Source organism: Aspergillus stella-maris (genome assembly GCF_047715825.1).
Source record: "Aspergillus stella-maris strain CBS 113639 unplaced genomic scaffold BDV14scaffold_16, whole genome shotgun sequence".
NCBI classification, from domain to species: Eukaryota; Fungi; Ascomycota; class Eurotiomycetes; order Eurotiales; family Aspergillaceae; genus Aspergillus; species Aspergillus stella-maris.
Window position 1 is genome coordinate 301974 of NW_027396810.1, and position 19277 is coordinate 321250.

Here is a 19277-nt window from a genome sequence, read left to right on the forward strand (position 1 = left end):
TCCTAGATTTTTTTTTTTTTTTTCTCTCTAAATTAAACATGGCCATGGAAACGGAGCAACCAGCCACCACATTGCCGGCTAAAGTCCAGCCCGAACCCACAGATACCGAACAGCCAACAACTCCCATCCCAGTTGACGTCGAGGTAAAGCCGCAGGCGAACTTGGATACGGTCTATGTAAAAGACGATCTGGTACTCCACAACAAGGACGGGGATTTATGGCTTGCAATCGATGGCACCGTTTACGACCTGACCAGGTTCTCGGAGGAGCATCCCGGTGGGAAGAAAAGTGAGTTAATTGTCCTAGCAAGAGAGAAAGAAGCTCAATACACTGATACTCATATATTAGTTCTGCTCGGTGTCGCTGGTACCGACGCCAGCAAGAAGTATCGCAAATACCACGGCGACAATATCCTCCAGCGGTACGCAAAGGACTATAAGATTGGAACATTGAAGATCGACGCACCAAACAAGGAATCCAAAGGGCTATTTTCGTTATTCAGGAAGAGAAAATGAGCAGGCTAAGCATTGTTTCGCCCGTCGCATTGGATGCTTCTTCGCTGTGTATATAAGATGATGTCTATGTTTCAACGACCGCTACGGCAGAGCTAGAGAAATCACGAAAAGAGGTCTAACGACTGATATGACCGCTAAGCACTCGACAGTAGCAGTTACCTAGGACGGGGGCTTGTTATACAGATTTTCACGGATTCTATCGCCTGCTGGCTTGGGAGAACTATACGATGGCGTCCGGAAGTTGCAATCTCTAGTCAAGAGCATGCCGTAATCACGCTGCTGTAACGTCCCTGGCCTGGTCTACCGCTTATGTAGGGGCAGTAGGACTGAGTTTCCGGGATCATACCCAGCAACCAGCTTTTCCGATTTGACCCCAAGCCGTCTGGCCATGAGGAGGTTCTAACGCGGGTTGCAGATGAACAATACTCAAGTACATTTGGACTTCTAACTTCTGCGTACAGAATAATGATTTAATTAAGAGCCCTCTGGTCAGAGCACTCATCTACTACATACTGCCAACCAGTCTAGCAGGACGTGAAATCTCAGAATCATTGAAGATGGGGGGCAATCTTCGAGAGTGTTAAAGTCAGAGTGGACCCCATGTAAGGGCCTTCAAGTTCAGAGTTAATCTAAGGTCAGAGCTGTTTCGCGAGATTCCCTTCGTCGACGAACAGATTAGAGTCGTTATCATGATTTCATTTCGAATACACCGCGTCAGGCTAGATCCAAAAGAATCACAGTCATACTACCATCATCCGAACATCTACAGTTTCACCAGCTTCCCGCCCCTGTTCTTCATTCTCCTTCGCAGCAACCGCAACGAGTACGCCTTCTGCCAGTGCCGAATAAACCCGGGTGTAATCGGATAAGTCACCGCAACAGTCGACATGAACATCCCCGCAATCGCCCTCGTCGCCCTCGTCGACTTCAACCCAAACCCCTCCCTCACTCTAACCGGCAACTGCTCAATCGTCAAAGGCCGCACAATAGGCAGCAAAACCCAAGCAATCGGCCTCGCCCAAAGCGGCAGCCCCTTCGGATGAAACAGCTCCTTTAGCACACCGCGCGCATCAGGCGTTACATAGAGCTGATTATTCACCACATCATCCCAGTACTCCTTGAAAGCGCGGCGATCAACAGGCCACATGTCCCTTGGAACCTGCAGCGACGTTCCCATGCACGCATAGGCCTGGTAAACGAGTTCCGCCTTGAGCGGCGGCAACTCCCCATATACCTCCTCATACATCCCCACCATGCTCGCGTAGATCGTAGCTGCGACCCAAAGCTGCAACTCGGGGTTCATGGCGTCGTAGGCTTCGCTTTTGCGCTGCCCACTCTGGACTTCGCCCTTCACGCGTGAATGCGCTTTGTCAACCCACGCTTTCATCGCGGCTTTCTCTTCGGGTGATCCGAAGATCATCGTGAATATGTACATCTGTGTATACTGGGTCCGGCTGATCGTGCGGCTGGCGAAGGTGCTGTGGTCTGCGACGCCCTGGCCGACGAGCGGGTGCGCGATCTGGAGGAGGATAGCGGCGGCGCCGGCGGCGAGGGCGATGCCTTCTTTGGCAACGACTTGGAGCTCGTGGATTGCGATGTCGGTTTCGCCGAGGGGGGTGGCGTCGTCGTCGATGCTTATTGCTATGTGGCGGGGGTTTTTGGGGACGAAGTCGAGCATTTTGGCGGTTGGTTCGCTTGTTCTCTCTTTTCGTGATACGCTTGATATGTTTGTCTTGAGTCTAAAGCAATGTTGATCTGAAGGACTACCGTCTGCGGTGCACCTTTTGACATGATTTTGGCCTGCCCTAAATCTACCCCGTGTATCGCCCCTCCATTAGACAAGGTAGCCGTCGGACCGCTAGCCGCATGGTGGGGTTTCCGCGGGGTGGTCATATGCAGGTATACAGGGAGTAGTAAGTCTTATTTCTACGTACAGCTGTTGGCTTGTTGGCAAGGAATAGGTCGAAGCGCGGACTCGGACAGCAGGTTTTCCGGTCACCGAAGCGCGGACCCTTTAACACCATAATATATCCTAGCCACTAGAGCTGGATCTTGGTTGGAACATGGTCATGTGGAGGCCTGCGGTCTCTGTCGAGTCTGAGGAGAGCCAGGGACTGCGCATCGGGGGGCTTGAGACTCGTATTTTTGCCTATAATGGATGGTTCCATCGGCGCCTTAGCTTCCGGTCTCTAAGGATTGTGCTCTTCTTTTGCAAACATGGTTATTCTTTGGTACTTGTTAGTTTTATATCATGCAATAGCAACCCCTCTAGTTCCTCCATCTTCCTTGGACGCGGTAACATCTACTTCTAGGCCTCGACAGCGAAACCTGCATCCAGAGCTTGTACGGAATAGGACGGCGAGTACAGAAACCATTACATCTTGTTTGTAATCCTGAGGCCCGTCCCTTCGAGAACAACTTAACATCTACTGTCATAAGTTGTATATCAATCTGACTCAAACATCCTGACATACATACAGCCATCCCAAACTAGCCCTAGTTCACGTGAAGCATCGGCACAGGAATCCGGAGCCGCGGGGAGAGCTCGGGAACACCAAAGCCTGAGTGCCTGTGATGCCTTCAAACCCTCGAGATTTTCTTTTCGACTGGTAGTGATGCGACTGGTAGTAATGTTATGTCTGGGTTGCATAAGTCATCGCTATGACATATCCATGTAAACAAACCGGTACGACAGAATGAGGATACTGACACAGAGACTGGCCGAGGAAGCCAAGCATTTCCAGCCGCGGGGCTGGACCCTGAATCTGCCACGAGATGAAAGACCCGGTTGCACGCAGGATCTCGATGCGTAGATGAGACTGCGCTGGGCGAGGTTGAGAAACCGGTTTGACTCAAGGCGTGCAACATGCGCTATGCAAGGGATTTGAGCGGGTGATTGTTACTCATAATAAAGCCGGTGCCGTATACGCCGAGCCAAGTCGCGTTAAGGCTGCTTTCCAAAGTTAATATGGGATAATGTCACGGGTGGTCATCAAAGTAATACTATCGCACCCTTTATTCAAGCCTCTTGGTGCCAGACTACGCGACTCCTATCAGGGATAAGTCATTGCCGGCGCCCTCATTTATGGAGCACGAGAACGAACAGGCAGCCACTAGTGGCAGATTTCATAATTTATAGTAATTGTGTAGATGCTAAGCCGTAGTTTCTGTGTTGTATCAGCATCTTTGTGTTTGCGGTTGCCACACAAAATCACCAAACACTCAAATCGCCTGGCGATGACGGTTTTTTCGGCAGGTCAAGCAAGTTTAAGTTTGGATCATCTAGCAAATTATCTCGCTGATTTCTCACAGTGGGCAAGATGGCCGAGCGGTTAAGGCGTTAGATTAGAAATCTAATCCCTTCGGGGTCCAGAGTTCGAATCTCTGTCTTGTCGAATTATTTTTTTTGCTTTTTCTTTCCGTTTCGCGATGTTTGACAAGTCTCTCCGATTCTCATGATCACGAATTGGCGCGTTTTTTCCATACGACATTTTTGCTGTTGCTGCCGGCCGATCGCGACTTCCTCCATGATAGCCCAACGAGTCGTGAGATCGATTGCGGAGAAGCGACTACCACTAGTCTTTTGTCAGCTCACTCCCTTCAGAAAACCCTTTCAAGTGACTTGTCGCTTCGTCTGCCAGTATGCCGATGTTGCGACCCTGCGGACTTGCGCTGGTGCTATCCACGAAGCAGATCACGAAGCAGAAATATATGTTTCGGTACCACCCGGCAAAACGATCATCATCACAACGCGGCAGATCAACAAAACAAAGAAATAAGAAATTCGGATTGGCAGAGTAGTTGGAAACTTAATTACAAATCTCTCATGTTTTCTCAATAGAATTTCCAATGGGTGATCTTCAAAACCATCCCTACCTCTCCCTCTGAACAAATACAGAACGCGACACCGAATCTCAATCTCACGCATAATGATTCATGCATAGAGAATACAGTGACTAAACAAGCATTCCAGCCAGTCAGCACAATCAGAAGGACAAGACTCTCGAGTTCTCCTGACCGCGCAAGGCTGGACTATAGAGTGGAGAGTGGACTAGGCAGCACCATTCTCACCCAACCGCTGCTGTCAGTTGCTTGTTGCGGTGGGTCCCAGCCTTAAGGGGCTGTCTAGCTTCTATGGCTTGGCAAATGGATATTCGAACTCATTTTATTACATTGAAGAGTGGGCTTGTTCATTCAAGAAAAACTGTTCAGAGGATGAAGTCTCAAGAGGTGAATTGAGATAGACAACCGGTAGTTTACTACATAGCTTGCTTTAGTCACATTCAATAAAGAGACAATGAAATATAACCAAAGCGTCATGTAAAACTCGTAGACCACAACAGCCAAGCACCAGCAAGTGGGTACTTATGCATTCCTTATTTTGCAGGGCTGATGATTTTCATTATCCTTCTGCCTGGTCTCCCTGATAAAAGCTTCCTGTCCCGTCCCCTTTCTTCCCCAGTCAAATTCCAATCCAGTCCAGTCCACATATTACGATGTCGTACCAGCAACAACCTCCCCCTGGGGCTTAGTATGTCATTGACCCAGTCAAACCAGAATTGAAATACTGACCGTGTTTTTCCAATAGCTACCCTCCCCAACAACCCGGATACGGACCCCCTCCTCCGCAAGCCTACCCGCCCATGCAATATCAGCAGGCGCCTCCGCCTGAGCAGAAGGATCGTGGGTGCTTGACTGCTTGGTATGTTCGACGTCACTCTATAATTGGGACTGAGGTTGGAAATAGAAGCTGACGGGGAAATAACATAGTCTGATGACTCTCTGCTGTTGTTTCCTCTGTGAGGAAGCCTGCGAGTGCTGCATCGAGTGTGTGGAGTGTTTGTGTTGCGGTTGTTGATATTAATGTTGTTTTGATGTTATTGCATTTCGTGTCTATTTACTATACCAACAATGTTCATCGCAATGCGCAGCCTATCAATGCATATAATACCCTCGTCAACCGTGTCCTGAACTCCATCCAGCTCCGCTTCACCGCGAACCATCATCATCACGCCTCGGCCACGGCCTGCGCCTCCCCCTCATAAGGATTAAACTCGTTCACAAACACACCCCTCGGCGCACTCAGCGTACTCCTCCCTCTCTTCAAATACGCCCCATCGCCCTTAACACCCTTAATACCGCCATTATCCCGATCAAAGACAACCTTCCCCCTGAGAATGGTATACCGCGGCCAATTGCCAAACTCCATCCCCTCAAACGGCGTGTAATCGATATCATGGTGCAGCATGTCATTACTCAGCTTGAACGGCTTCATTGCCTTTTCTGGGGATCCAGCAGCTTTAGCTTGTTCAGGTGTGGGATACCAAATGACCAAGTCCGCGTCGAAACCAGGCGCAATTGTCCCCTTGCAATTTGAAAGCCCGTAGAGCTTCGCTGGGTTTGAAGCTGTGAGTTCGACGAATTTCTGGATCGTCAGTCGGCCGGTCTGCACGCCTGCGCTGAAAAGACTCGGCATGCGCGTTTCGAGACCGGGGAGACCATTCGGGATCTGCGTGAATGTGCTCGTGCCTTTCTTTTTGCCGAGGGGGTGGTCGAACCTGGTCACCAGTATCAGTAAGGATTCCAAATAAGTCAGAGGAAAAATAAAGGAAAGAAGACATACTTAGAAGGCGCATGATCACTCGAAAACGTCGTAAACGTGCCATTCACAAGCCCATCCCACATCGCATCCAAATCCATCGGACTCTCCCTCAGCGCCGGCGAACAAACACACATCGCACCATGGAAGTGCTCCCCCCTCAACTTCTCCGCCGTGAAGAACAAGTAATGCGGACACGTCTCCGCATGCACAGGCAGCAATTTCGTCTGCGCGCGTCGCACATGCCCCGCCGCAACACTGGAGCTCATGTGAACGATTAGAATCGGGACGTCGGCGAGTTGCGCGAGGGATAGAGCGCGGTATGTTGCTTCGTCTTCGGCGATGTTGGGGCGCGCCAGGGCATGCGCGTAGGGTTCGACTCGGCCGCGGGCCTCGAGCCGCTTCGTCATCCAGTCGATCATGTCGGCGTTTTCGGCGTGGATCATGGTTGTCATTCCTAACGCTCTGGTGGCGGACATGACGTCCAAAAGCTCGGAATCGCGTAGTCGCATGGGCTGGTACGTCATGTAGAGCTTGACGCTACTTATCCCCTCGTCGCGGACGAGGACAGGGAGTTCATTGTCGAGGATTGGTTCCGTCGGGTTAGACAGGATAAGGTGGAAGCCATAGTCGCAGTAGGCGTTGCCGTCTGCGCGGCGGTGGTACTCTTCTACGACGGGGAAGAGGCTCTCGTCTGTGCGCTTTTGGGACGCGAATGCGAGGACCGTCGTTGTTCCGCCTGCAATTGCAGAGCGTGTGCCTGTTTCCCAGGTGTCGCCTGTAGGACTGTTGTCTTGTTGAAGGTGGACGTGGCTGTCGACGCCGCCGGGGAGGACGTAGGCGCCGTCGGCTGAGAGGGTCGGGGCGTTAGGGAAGAGGGAGGGGAGGTTTGTGCCGAGGAGGGCGATTTTGCCATTGCTGATGGCGATGTCGGTGTTTGGGAGGATGTCGGAGGCTGTTGCCTGTAGACTTTGTTAGTATAAAATTGATTGTGAGGGGGGTTGAGGGTGAGACATACTATAGTAGCATTGGTGATGATGAGTTCAATGTCCGCCATTTTGCTAGCAGTATAGTTTGTTATTCCGGTCCTTTCTTTTGTCTTGGACAAGAGACTTAATTATCTAAATAATTCTATTGCAATAATTCAACATCTCCTCGGCCTATCTCGTCTACTCCAACTCTTCTCCCCGCCGAGATAAGATAGCGTGGCCTATCTCCAACGCCCTCGCCGATAACCAGAATTTACCACGGATATTTGTCCGCGCGACACATTTAATCACCAAACGCGCTTATCGTCCATACAATTACCATCGCAAAGTTCCTCCAGATCGACATCGCTATTGAAGGTCAACCGCCACAATGGCCCGAACAGTCCGCCTCGCCGCCGCCCAAATGGGCACAACCAACAAGTGGGACGACCGCGCCGCAACCCTAACCCGCATGATCAACCTCCTTCGCGACGCCGCAAGGCAAGGCGCGCAAATCGTCCTCTTCCCCGAAATCGCACTCACGACGTTCTTCCCGCGGTACCTTATCCTCGACGAAGCAGAAGTCGAGTCATGGTTCGAGCACGGCGATATCCGCACTGCACCCAATACAAAGGCCCTCTTTGACGTCGCTGCCGAGGTAGGCGTTGATATTGTTATTGGGTTCGCGGAGGCCACGGAAACAGGGGACCACTATAACTCGTGCGTCTACTTCCATGCAAAGAGCGGCGATATCCTTGCGCGCTACCGCAAGGTCCATCTCCCCGGTGATGTGAATCCACTACCGGACCCGAAGGCCGTGAACCAGTTGGAGAAGCGGTACTTCCTCCCCGGAAACCTGGGATTCAAGGCCTTCCGGGTCCCTGGGCTCGTTGAGGTCGATGAGAAGCCGAATAAGGAGGGGAGAGTCGTTAGGGATCCCATTGTTGGCATGATGATCTGCAATGACAGGCGCTGGGCTGAGTCGTGGCGTGCTTATGGGCTTCAAGGCGTTGAGATTGTGCTCTGTGGGTATAATACCAATGGCTTCGCGCCTCAGTTTTGGGGGCAGAGCACGGATATGACGAAGGAGGAGTGCGAGGCGTTTTCGCTGTTCCATCATAAGCTCGTTATGCAGGCTCATTCTTATACGAATGCTACGTTCAGTGTGTCTTCTGCGAGATGTGGTCTTGACGATGGCGAGTACCCGCTTATCAGCGGTAGCACGATCGTTGACCCCGAGGGACGAATCATTGCAGAGAGCAAGACCGTTGAAGACGAGGTTATCATTGCCGATTGCGATCTGGACTTGTGTCGCCCTGGCAAGACAAGAGCGTTCGACTTTGATCGCCATCGGCGAATCGAGCACTATGGAATTCTAGCCCAGCAGACGGGGGTTATCGAACCGCCTCTTTTGAATCAGGCTGCTTCTGCTTCTACATCTGCCACAGAGCCTGAATCAGCACCTACCCTTACCATCCCAGCCATTGCAACACCATCCCCATCCACCAAAAAGTACCGCATCCTCCTCATAAACCCCAACGCCACGCACTCAATGACAGAAAAGTGCATCGCCATGCTCCAACCGACACTCCCCCCCGACGTCACCGTAACAGGCTTCACATCGCCCGCGCCCGCCCCAACAGCAATCGAAGGCAGCCTGGACGCCGTCCTCTCCACAGCCGCCGCCGTCCGCGCCGTCCTCCCCATAGCCGAGCAATACGATGCATTCCTCGTAGCCTGCTACAGCGACCACCCGCTGACCAAGGCGCTCCGGGAAGAACTATCCCAGCCCGTCGTCGGAATAATGGAAGCATCCCTCTTCGCAGCACGAACACTAGGCGGACGGTTCGGAATCGTCGTTACGTCTTCGCGGTCTGCTGTGCTGCATACCGATTCGATCCGGAATTACGGGCTTGAGGGGTTCTCTGTTGGCGTTGCGTCTTGTGGATTGGGTGTCCTGGGTTTGGAGAGGAAGGGCGAGGATGTTGTGCTGGGTGCTATGTGTGATGCTGCGAAAGACCTTGTGGCGCGGGGGGCGGATGTGATTACGCTTGGTTGTGCGGGGATGAGTCGGCTTAAGGAGGCTGTTGAGGGGGCTGTTGGGGGTGATGTCCAGGTCATTGATGGGGTTTTGGCGGGTGTGCAGCATTTATCTGGGATTTTGAGGATGGGTGGGCGGACGGCGAAGAGGGGCGTTTATACTTCTAGTCGGGTTACGAGGGAGGGGAGGGGTCAGGACTATTTGTAGATACCTTATGTTGGACATATAATGCTATTTCTGAGATCTTTAATACCTTATTTCTCCAGCCTAGTTTCAGATCCATATGTCCTAAATCTGAACTGCATGATGTACACCTGGCGAATTTAGAAGCTGCGAATGGCTCCCTCAGCGGACTCGATAACCAGGTTATCTCAGGTCATGCTAGGTCAAACACCAAGTGCTGCGACATTGAGTATGTTATCACTTTGAACCATGAACATATGCACAAGTAAGTGAGTATTAACATATCGATTAGGACCATATCAAATAACCAAGATAAGACAAGAGACAATAATCTAAACCTTGCCCTCAACAACGCCCTCCTCAACCCTCTCAACGCCATCCTCCACCCCCTCAAGCACACTAACCATCTTCTCATCAACCTCAAACGGCCACACCAGGAAAAGAACATAATAAACCACCCCCGAAACAACAATACTAACCAACCAACTCAGCGAATACAAATAACTCGCTCCCACAGGCACACCACTCTGCCCTGTAACCGCCGCAAGACCAGGCATATTCGGCGCAATCCCACAAACAAACGCAACAATGGCCCGAATATTGAACCCACGCGTGAAATAATGCGTTCCATACCGATCATACAACGACCTCAGCCGCAGCCGTCGCCCCCGACAAACCCAGTAATCAACAACAATAACACCGGCAATCGCACCTAGGAAAAGCGAGTATCCACCCAGGAAAGCCGAGAAGCTCGCCGCGCTATTCTGGATATACCACGGCATACTAAGGATACTAAGCAGCGCACAAATATAAGCCCCGCGCCGCGTATCAATGTACCGCGGGAACCAAAGCGCAAGGTCATTCGAGAACGACACGCTATTCGCAGAGATATTCGTTCCAATAGCCGCAAGGGCCCAGCAGAATGCCGCGAAGAACTGCGCAGCCCGATTATCCCAGAGCACGGCGACCTCGAGCGGGTTCCAGGTTCTCTGGCCGTAGATGACTTCGCTGGCGCTGGAGACTGTTGCGCCGAGGACGCCGCAGAGGGAGACGAGGATTACGAGGCCGACGGCCTGCGTCCAGAAGACTTCGCGGGGTTTTTTGGCGTAGCGCGTGAAGTCGGGCATGTTTAGGGCCAGTGTTGCTTTTGGGCCGATGGCCGATGTGACGCACTGGAGGAAGACGACGGAGACGGGGGTTCCGTCTGCTATTTGGGATGGTTTGGAGAAGACGGGGCCGAAGCCGTTTGCTATACCGACCGTATTATTTAGTATGGTTTCTAGTATAACTATAGGGAATCGGGTGGGTGTGGGTAGCGTACCGGCTTTAACGGCCCATGCGAACAGCACGATACCGAAGATCGGCATGATGCATGTTTTGACGATAAACAGGTATCGGAGTTTCGAGACCTTCAGCCAGAGAAGCGGAGCCTGGAGGATGATGGCCAGGAAGAAGCAGAGGAGCTCGGCGGATGTGATGGGTCCGTTGGCGGGGAGTTTATTGGGGAAGTTGTTGAAAGAGGGCCAGATGGCAGAGATCATTGTCGAGACGCATTGGCCTGTTTGGTAGGTTTGGGTGCCGAACCAGATAATTGCGACGACACCGCGGACTATACAAATTTGAGGGTTAGATTGGGATTGGGCGGGGTGGTTTGTTTGTTAATGAGTCAGGACATACCGAAGACGGCGAAGTAACTCCCGCGCATACCGAAGCTCGCACGCGTATAGATGGGGAAGTTAATGCCGAAGATGGCGCCGACGTAGCTGCTTCATTAGCTCGAATCACCAAGTAATATAGATGAGGAGACCAACCCATCAAGCATAGCCGGAATACAAACAAGAACGTGCCCTACCACCACGGCAGCAATAGCCATGGGCGCACTCAAACCCTTACTGACCGAACTCGACGTGACTGTTTTCACATTAATTCCGAAACCCGCTGATAATTTGGTGAGAACAAACATACCCTGATACATGCTAATACTAAACGCCTCGGCAACCCAGAACCCAAGTAACGAGGGCCACTCCCATGTTCGTTTGGGTGAGTTCAGCGGAATGGGATCGAGATCTTTGTTGGAGGCGACGCCCTCCATGGCCAGATCGGCGTCGCCTTGCTTCACCTGTAGTCGCTCGCGAAGACCCATTTTGGTTGATGGGACTTGGATACAAGGTGAGTTGTGCAGAGTGGATGGGATGCATGGTGGTGGTCTTTCTTTGTAGGAAGCGTTATCAATAGATTTGGTTCTGATAGCAGCGGCCGCTCGTTATCTTGCTAGTGACGGCGAGATATGGAGCCACTGATAAGTGATATACAGCACTTTACTCTATTTAGATAGTCAAATGCAGGCTGATAACAAGATAAGATATAAAACGTGGCTTTTTCCGGGGCGGAAAACTAGCTGATAAAGTACATCGTGGTACTTCCAAGTATGTGGTTACTGGGTCTGGTCTAGATCTTCGCCTTTCCTAGCTTTGCCTCCTCTGCCTTGTACAGCTTCACCAGCTGTCGGATAGACAAGTCCAGTAGAACATCTTCCGAACCACCTGGAATACGGGCCCCAGGGACATCTCTCAGGATCGCCTCGACCAGCTCTCCCTGTCCTTGTCTCGTAAAACCCGCCCCTCCGAAAAGTAAAACCGCACACTGCGCGCACTCATTCAGCACCATCGCCCCCTTCGCCTTCGCCAGCGCCGTGATACCACCCAGCTGCTTATCCGCCTCCTCCTTCGGCATATTCGCCAGCTGATAAAGCAACTGCTCCACAAACGCCCACATCGTCTCGAGCTCAGCGCCCGCCTTGGCAAGTCGATGCCGAACAACAGGCTGGTCCATGAGCGTCTTCCCAAATGCCTCGCGCTTCATGCAGTACCCAAAGGCCGTGGAGAGGGCCACGCGCGCCTGCCGAGTCACCCCGACCGAGATGGTAAGTCGCTCGTGGTTGAAGTTGTTCATGACCAAGCGCATGCCTTCGCCTTCTCGCCCGATGAGGTTCTCGACGGGGACTTTGACGTCGTCGAGCTCGATGAATGTCGTGCCGCCTGTTATCTGGCCGGCGACCTTTAGGCGCTGCATTGAGACGCCGGGGTAGCTCTTTAATGGGACGACCATGAGCGAGAGGCCTGCTGCGCCGGGGCCGCCAGTGCGCACTGCCATTGTGCCGTATTCGGACCAGATGCCGTTTGTGATCCTGGTAAGTCAGCTTACATTATCCCTAGACAGATATCATATATGTGGTGGTGTACCATTTCTTGTTCCCATTGAGGATATAGTATTTCCCGTCGTCGGACTTTGTCGCCGTCGTGGTAATGTTCGCGACATCCGATCCGGCGTCGGGCTCTGTGATCGCAATACAGCAGCGCGCGCGACCGGTAAGCAGATCAGGCAGGAATCGCTCCTGCAGCTGCTTGCTGCCGTACTTGATGATTGGGGGAATTCCGAATGCAAACCCAGCATTCAGCGAGCCACCCGGGCCGCTGAGACCTGAGCGGGCGAGCTGTCACGTATTAGGCTATTCCATTCAACCCTTGACTAAATAAAGTGTACGCACCTCATCGGTATAGATACCCGTATGTAAATAGTCCCACTCCTCAACTTTAACGCCCAGAATATCATGGATCCCCAACCTCTTCAACCAGTCCACCGGCAACGGCGCAGGGAGGTTAGGCAGGAGCATATTGTTCTTGCAGAAGTCCTTGAAGACGTGCTCGGGAACGGTCCCTTCTTTCTCCCACTCCATCGCATGCTTAAGGAGGTTCTCGTATAGAAAGTCGCGACATTTCTTCTGGAATTGCCGGTGGCCGTCGCTGTAGTACGGGGAAGGTAGGCCGCGGAGGTAGGGCGGCTCCGCGAAGGGGACTGTTGATATTCCAGACATCGTGCGTGGATTTCTGGGTTACTAGTGGTAATATGAGTACCTTAACTTATACTGGAATTTCAAGATACATAAGAAATAAATAGATAGACCCCTTGATGTCCATCCCCGCATTTCGCTGGTCCGAGGCTGACGGTCCGAGGCTATTGCTGCTGACTAAGAATTATACACGCTTCTTTCTTATCTGGGACGTATAGGCTCGCACTTTCCTTTTATGGTCTGCACAAATTCTGCATAAATAAACACTTTTGTTCCAGACTTCAACCCAGTTATTAGATGCTAATTAGATGCTAATGCAGACTACTAAAGCCGACCGAGATCCGTCCTATCTTCCTGTAGCCCTGACTATCCCGTGCACATCCCGTCCAGCACGTGCGGTGCCGAAGAACGTATCCCGGCCCGTTCCTCGGATCGGCTTCATGAGGACCATGATAATGTTGGACTACGGAGTAATTCTTTCGATTGAATCTTGATGTTCCTAGCAGTCAGACTCGTGAGTATTCATTCGTGACAGATTGACATGTAGCAGGAGCTCGAGAGGTGAATATTGTAGAGAGGGCTGACAACAAGCTGAGAGTGCAGGGAGAATCGGGGTTTGGTGGTCATCTCATTCGCTCAAAATGATTGTTGATGCATTTGACTCTGATCTGATGCCTGAGTTCATGAATGAGCCTATGCACCAGAGAATAAGAGTCTGCATAAGTATTCGAGCTCATATAAACGCTCAGATATGAGGGTTTGAGTTACACTCGAACACGTGGTGAGTAGTTGAGGTAGTAAGCGTGGGAAAGTCCTGTCACAGGAGACAATTCTATGATAGACAACAGAAGCTCATCCGGAAGAGTGAAGCATTCACATAGTTATACTCACACCAATGTTGAGGCTGTGTATGAGATCTGCAAGCCTGGGTGTTGTCTTCATCAATTTTGCACCTGCAGGAAATGGAGGACTATCTTGGCAGTCTTGCTTCCACAATCGGTCAGCTTCTGATTCGTCCCACTTCCATTGAAGTATGCGATCACAAACCAGAAGTCGGCCAAAAACGCTGCGAAGACTTTGGAGACCGCAAAGCCTTAGCACGGAAAGCTGCCCGAATGATAAAGGAGTACTCTGACTCCCGCCAATGCCCGGATGCCTATAGAAGACATGGCGATATACAGATTATCTATCACGCTCCGGGCAAGGATTGCCACACCACAGCTGAAGAGGAAGCCATCGCTGGGGCAATCTACAAGTTCCTCGAGAACATGCCTCATAGTGAGCTTTGCCATCAAAGTTGTATGCGACTCAGCAATGGAGATGCTTGGACGGGGTACTTGACTCTCTCAGAGTTTTCCCAGGACAGGAAATATCCATGTAATGATACGGCATAGTTCACTCAATGCCGAACTGGCGGGAAGGGTGACATAGGCATTTAGTTCTGTCACTTGTTTCAGTGATCTGGATCCATGGTTCGGACACTTGGGGCCTTGAAACAGGGAGAAGGGGAAGGGACGGGCAAGCTGCTCGGCGGGCGAGGCGCCGCATGACCTTGATGGAATCGTGATGATTCGGTGATTCAGTGATTTAGTTTGAATGGGCTCAGTTTTGCAGGGGGTGAATGTGATTCCCTTTATAGTTCGTCACTTTGGTCGTCTGGGGTCGAACTCAGGTTGGTCATAGCCCAACTTTGCCATCATGGGGAGCATTTCCAAAATTGATAAACACATTTAAAATTGTATGTGGCATTTATACTCTCTGGGAAGACTTATTCAGAGTGTTAGAGTGATTGCTTTGGCTATAAATGTTTCATGAGAATAGTTAGTCTTCGTCAGTGAACCTGGGCTCGCTATCAGAGCCACTACTACTATACTTCTTCCTCCAATTTAGGACAGTTTTACTCACACGGACACGGATATCTCCGTGAGATCAAGGCGTAGTTTGCGTAATTGAGTCGACTGCGCCTTGCTTTTTTGTGGTGGAGATAGAAGTCATTGTAAGGAATCAAATATGCGATTTTGGAATATGTTGTTTATAACCGACCATTGTACGATGTAAAATGTGCCAGCACAGTATCAAGACATCATGTTCTATTGTTTAGATTTAAAAGACTGGATACCAACAGTCTGTCCGGTTGCAAGGGGTCGTCCCGAACTGTGCCTTAATGATTGAGACCATTGTAGCGTATTGTCTCGCAACCCCAGTCATAACTGAATGTCCACTAAACAAGTCTCCAAGTCTTTAGCGACCAAGATCGCCATTCCCCTGTTACTCCACCATGGACTTTTGGTACCTACTTTGCGCTACGCCAAATCCAATGCATGGTGGCCATTAAATTAGAGTGCAGAGTTGTTCTTGCACCACTCCTGGCAACCGCCTTTTCCCTGCTGTCAAGACATTGTGAGCCAGTTCCAACAAGCCACGCGCCCTGGTTAGGACACACGTAGCAGCTGGAGCTGAGCTGGAGTGATCGCAGTTACGCGCCCAGCCTGCAACATCCACGTTCTGTACCACCATCCCAGGAAACATGGAAACCCCTGCAATTCCAAACGGCGGTAGGGCTATCTCAAGAGGCCTCCTGTAAATTGCGTCTTCCCTCCTGCTCAGGCTGCGAAATTGGCCTTTGGCAACCATTGTACTGCAACCCTCTAACGGCCAGACATCATTCTCATCTGCTGACGCCTGCACATGTAACGTGAACAATCAAAGTCTCAGTACTCACGCCTCGTATCCAACATCTCAGAATTGACGTTGCATAGAGCCACCATGTGCGTCTGTATGAAACGGGATTTGACTGTTGCTGTGGGAGGGTTTTCAGGGGCTATTTGGTTGGTTGAAATGGATTAAAATTGGTTTTAATCGGGCTTGCAGACGAACGTTGTTCTTGCCTTTCCTCCTCTCGCTCTGTCTCATCTTGTCTGTCACTATCCCGCCATCTCCTTGCGGACATCGCATTGGGTCGTAAGTTCCTGGCCTAGCCTGACTTTCTTTACGTTCGACCCGCATCGAACAATCTCGTCCTCCATTCAACGGGTCAAATCACAATGCACCCAGTTCAAATATCCCTCCGCATCGTCCAGGTAAGCCAGGCAGCACGCCACTTCGCCCATCTCCTCATCAAAGGCAACGGGGCTAACACCTTCTTTTCCTTTAACTAAATAGCAACATCTACCATCGTCCTCGACACCTCCATCTCCCTCGCCCTCGCGCAAAATACCTCCCTTGCGCACGTCCCCGCACCAAAAATGTACGCTGCGTTCTGCGGTGCATTCGGGGTTCTTCAGGTATGTCCCAGCCTGTACGGGGACGATGTATTCTCTAGAGGCGCGATGTAGACAAGTCCGAGATGTAGCATAGCAATCATGATAATCCAGAAGAATATTATTCACAAATGTATCACTGTACTCCGCCCAAAGGAAACAAACAATATACAATAGTCAAAAAGAAAAGGGTAACAGTAGGCTGAACGTAACGCGCCGAGAGAAGAAAGAAGAAGAGAAGAAAGAAGGAAGAGACGAAAGAAGGAAGATCAAACTGGCTCGCCTAGAAGCATCCATGCAATCATACTACCCCATAATCCAACAAATATTACCGTCACGATACCCGCGCCCGCGCGATCACCCGTCGTAATCTTCTTCTGGGCGCCGTTGTCGCCGCGCGATGAGTCCTCACCGGCGTTGTAGTTTGCTGTGCTGTTTCCACCGGTACTTGATGTAAGCGGTGGGGTCTTCTTCTCGGAGACGAGGACGGATGATAAAATATCGGTTGCGATAATCTGCTGTTCCATTCCGATCGACTGGTCCCATTTCTCGGTGTACCATTTGATACCGCAGGTGTTATTGCCGGCTCCGCTACATGATTGGGCGGCTGCGGAGGCTGATGTCTGCAGCTTGGCGTAGATCTGGTCGTAGTATTCTGGAACGATGAGCGCGGTAGAAGTCATCCACGTCGAGACGATGCCTTTGAACAGGATCTCGTTGAAGTTGCAGAGGTCTTTGGGTTCGCAGAGGTATTCGGAGAAGATTTGTCCGCCGCCGTATTGCTGGGGAAAGAACTCGTCCATAAGTTTGCCGAGCAGGCCATCGACGACCTTTTTCCATTTTGCTTGCTCAGTCTGGTTGAATTAGCAGGGTTACTCCAAATAGGTTGTGGGGGACCAACGTAGTTGTACATGTAGGCTGCGCCAGCCAAGTACGACCCATAGTTGTACGACCATTGGTTGTTTCCTTGCGACGTGCAGTCATCATCAATATTCGTCGAATCAGCGACGTTCCAGGTCTTGTTGTTAACCAGCGGCGTTGTAACAACCCAATCCCAGGCCTTCTCGGCCCAATCAGCATAAGTATCATTGGCGGTATAACGAGCGAGACGGGCGGCAAGTTGGAAGAAACCACCGTTGGAAATGGCGTTCTTCATGGCGTAACCAGCCTGGTAGGGGTAGAGCTGCCATCGCAGACCACCACCGCAGCTTGTGGTATCCCATCCATTTCGTTGCGAGTTGAATACACCCTGTGCAAGCGACAGCCACGAGTATGCGTCGTCTGAATCGTCCTCCGGGAATCCGACCTCGGCGGCGGTCATGGCGGCGGCGCCCCAGAAGAACTGGTCGTCATTTCCCTGGTTCGGTTAGAATCGCGGTCGCTCCCCGACCCGGATGAAAGAAACGCACCAGATAACTACTGTAGTTGGCGGGGAGATAGTCGCCATTCCCGGCCTGCCATTGCATTCCTTGGATCACCAGGTCATTGTATTGGCTGTCGCCGGTATAGTACCAGTAGAGAATCAGACTGTGGAAGAGCGCACTTCCTTCCCACCATTTCTCAGGGAAAGCTCCGGGGATTTGGCCAGTTTCATTACCCGAGTACCACAGCAGGGAACCGTAGGCAGTCTTAGAGGCAGCGTCTTTGATCGATTCTGCAAGAACACGAGGAATGCGGGTCAGAATGAGGCGGTCGCAAGGGAGCGAGCGCGGGGGGACATACGGGCATCATTGACCTCGATGGTAAGAGCAGATATGGAGGGCACCGAGGCCAGCAGGGTCCCCAGGGTCGCGAGACGCATTATTGAAGATGTAGAGGGAGAGCGACCGGGCGATCGGAGGCTGGGCACATGGGGAACTTTCAAGGTTGACAGAGAAGAGCAACAGAAAGACAAGAAGACGCCAAGGGGATTTGGATCTCTTAGCGCTGACAAAGCACCGGTGGAGTGGCTGTTGGCGGTGCTGAGTGGCTGGTAATTATAGCGCATTCGTAAGAAGCTTTACCACCGTCATGCCAGAAGGCTTGTTGCTGTCTCGCCCTACGTCACGTCCGCGTGTCTGCCTTGGCAACTTTCCCCTGAACGATCATGAGGTGCTCAGGCACCACTATTCTTCATTCCTTATTATTTTATCAGCCATGTGCATACCGCATAATTGCTCTACTCTGGAAATTAACACTCGCCCTCCACAGCCGACATTCCTCTACTATTATCCCATCATGACCTACACTCTGCCGTACTCTTTACTCTGTAGTACTCTGTAACCAAATCAGTGGGACTGTACCGTTGCAACAGTGGAGACGAGGCTGACCTCTGCTTGCGGAAATCCAACCCCTGCATGAATCGGCACGATCATCCCAGGGTCCATAAATCTATGACGCTGTCACGCTGATGCTTATGTCCCGGCAACGACGTCCATCAACTTTTTACTTTGTGGTTGTCCTGTCAGGTACTCCCGTAATGGTCTTGGCAATACTACCTACTATTCTACCAGACCGTTTTCGGGTTGTCAGCGGGATTTAGCGGGATTATCTGGTCGGGACTGGTCACTGGGGGTATATGTGGGCATTGGGGTCTGGGGTAAAATATGATACGTATTGCCTTGCTCGCGGCCCGCCGTCTTTCTCTTGCGGGAACTGTCATACGAATACGATCAATCCTTGGGGACACCAATTAGTACTTGGCATAAGCGTCCGGTTACATGACAAGCCGGACTACTCTGTAAGTTGCTCAGGTATTTGGCGATGAGAAGTTCTTCATTCAGCATCCCGAACAGGTGTTTCGCTCCGTCACTGTTCTTGGCTATGGGACATCAGGAATGAAGCATTGAGAGCCACGGCAGACCGCATTTTGCGATCACTGC

The 19277-nt window shown here is 51.4% G+C and overlaps 7 protein-coding genes and 1 non-coding gene across 8 annotated transcripts; 3 read left to right on the plus strand and 5 right to left on the minus strand.

Moving 5' to 3' along the window:
* Positions 1–38: 38 nt before the first annotated feature.
* On the plus strand, positions 39–515 carry BDV14DRAFT_198457 (cytochrome b5-like heme/steroid binding domain-containing protein; the record flags this gene model as incomplete). Its single annotated transcript, XM_073772962.1, has 2 exons — positions 39–288; positions 349–515. 2 exons carry the CDS (start codon positions 39–41, stop codon positions 513–515), a joined length of 417 nt encoding a protein of 138 aa, XP_073629956.1.
* A 763-nt stretch (positions 516–1278) lies between these two features.
* Positions 1279–2193, minus strand: BDV14DRAFT_198458 (oxygenase MpaB family protein; the record flags this gene model as incomplete). Its single annotated transcript, XM_073772963.1, has 1 exon — positions 1279–2193. The coding sequence occupies one exon, from the start codon at positions 2191–2193 to the stop codon at positions 1279–1281; it is 915 nt and encodes a 304-aa protein (XP_073629957.1).
* Positions 2194–3829: 1636 nt separating this feature from the next.
* BDV14DRAFT_t53 lies at positions 3830–3910 on the plus strand. Its single transcript has one exon. It is a non-coding gene; the product is annotated as a tRNA-Ser (tRNA).
* A 1323-nt stretch (positions 3911–5233) lies between these two features.
* Positions 5234–7171, minus strand: BDV14DRAFT_207757 (hydantoinase/dihydropyrimidinase family protein; the record flags this gene model as incomplete). Its single annotated transcript, XM_073775221.1, has 3 exons — positions 5234–6073; positions 6139–7076; positions 7133–7171. 3 exons carry the CDS (start codon positions 7169–7171, stop codon positions 5524–5526), a joined length of 1527 nt encoding a protein of 508 aa, XP_073629958.1. The 3' UTR covers positions 5234–5523.
* Positions 7172–7473: 302 nt separating this feature from the next.
* BDV14DRAFT_207761 (carbon-nitrogen hydrolase) lies at positions 7474–9330 on the plus strand (the record flags this gene model as incomplete). The annotated part of the gene is made up of 1 exon (XM_073775222.1): positions 7474–9330. The coding sequence occupies one exon, from the start codon at positions 7474–7476 to the stop codon at positions 9328–9330; it is 1857 nt and encodes a 618-aa protein (XP_073629959.1).
* A 308-nt stretch (positions 9331–9638) lies between these two features.
* BDV14DRAFT_207762 (nucleobase cation symporter-1 family protein) lies at positions 9639–11480 on the minus strand (the record flags this gene model as incomplete). The annotated part of the gene is made up of 5 exons (XM_073775223.1): positions 11272–11480; positions 11118–11217; positions 10984–11069; positions 10628–10915; positions 9639–10555 (listed from the first exon to the last, which is right to left on the minus strand). The coding sequence occupies exons 1-5, from the start codon at positions 11447–11449 to the stop codon at positions 9639–9641; spliced, it is 1569 nt and encodes a 522-aa protein (XP_073629960.1). The 5' UTR covers positions 11450–11480.
* Positions 11481–11640: 160 nt separating this feature from the next.
* On the minus strand, positions 11641–13263 carry BDV14DRAFT_207766 (acyl-CoA dehydrogenase family protein). The gene is made up of 3 exons (XM_073775224.1): positions 12854–13263; positions 12549–12799; positions 11641–12493 (listed from the first exon to the last, which is right to left on the minus strand). Exons 1-3 carry the CDS (start codon positions 13178–13180, stop codon positions 11755–11757), a joined length of 1317 nt encoding a protein of 438 aa, XP_073629961.1. The 5' UTR covers positions 13181–13263; the 3' UTR covers positions 11641–11754.
* A 3160-nt stretch (positions 13264–16423) lies between these two features.
* On the minus strand, positions 16424–18331 carry BDV14DRAFT_33947 (glycoside hydrolase family 76 protein). The gene is made up of 4 exons (XM_073776582.1): positions 18139–18331; positions 17826–18070; positions 17318–17773; positions 16424–17270 (listed from the first exon to the last, which is right to left on the minus strand). Exons 1-4 carry the CDS (start codon positions 18215–18217, stop codon positions 16686–16688), a joined length of 1365 nt encoding a protein of 454 aa, XP_073629962.1. The 5' UTR covers positions 18218–18331; the 3' UTR covers positions 16424–16685.
* Between the last annotated feature and the right edge of the window lie 946 nt (positions 18332–19277).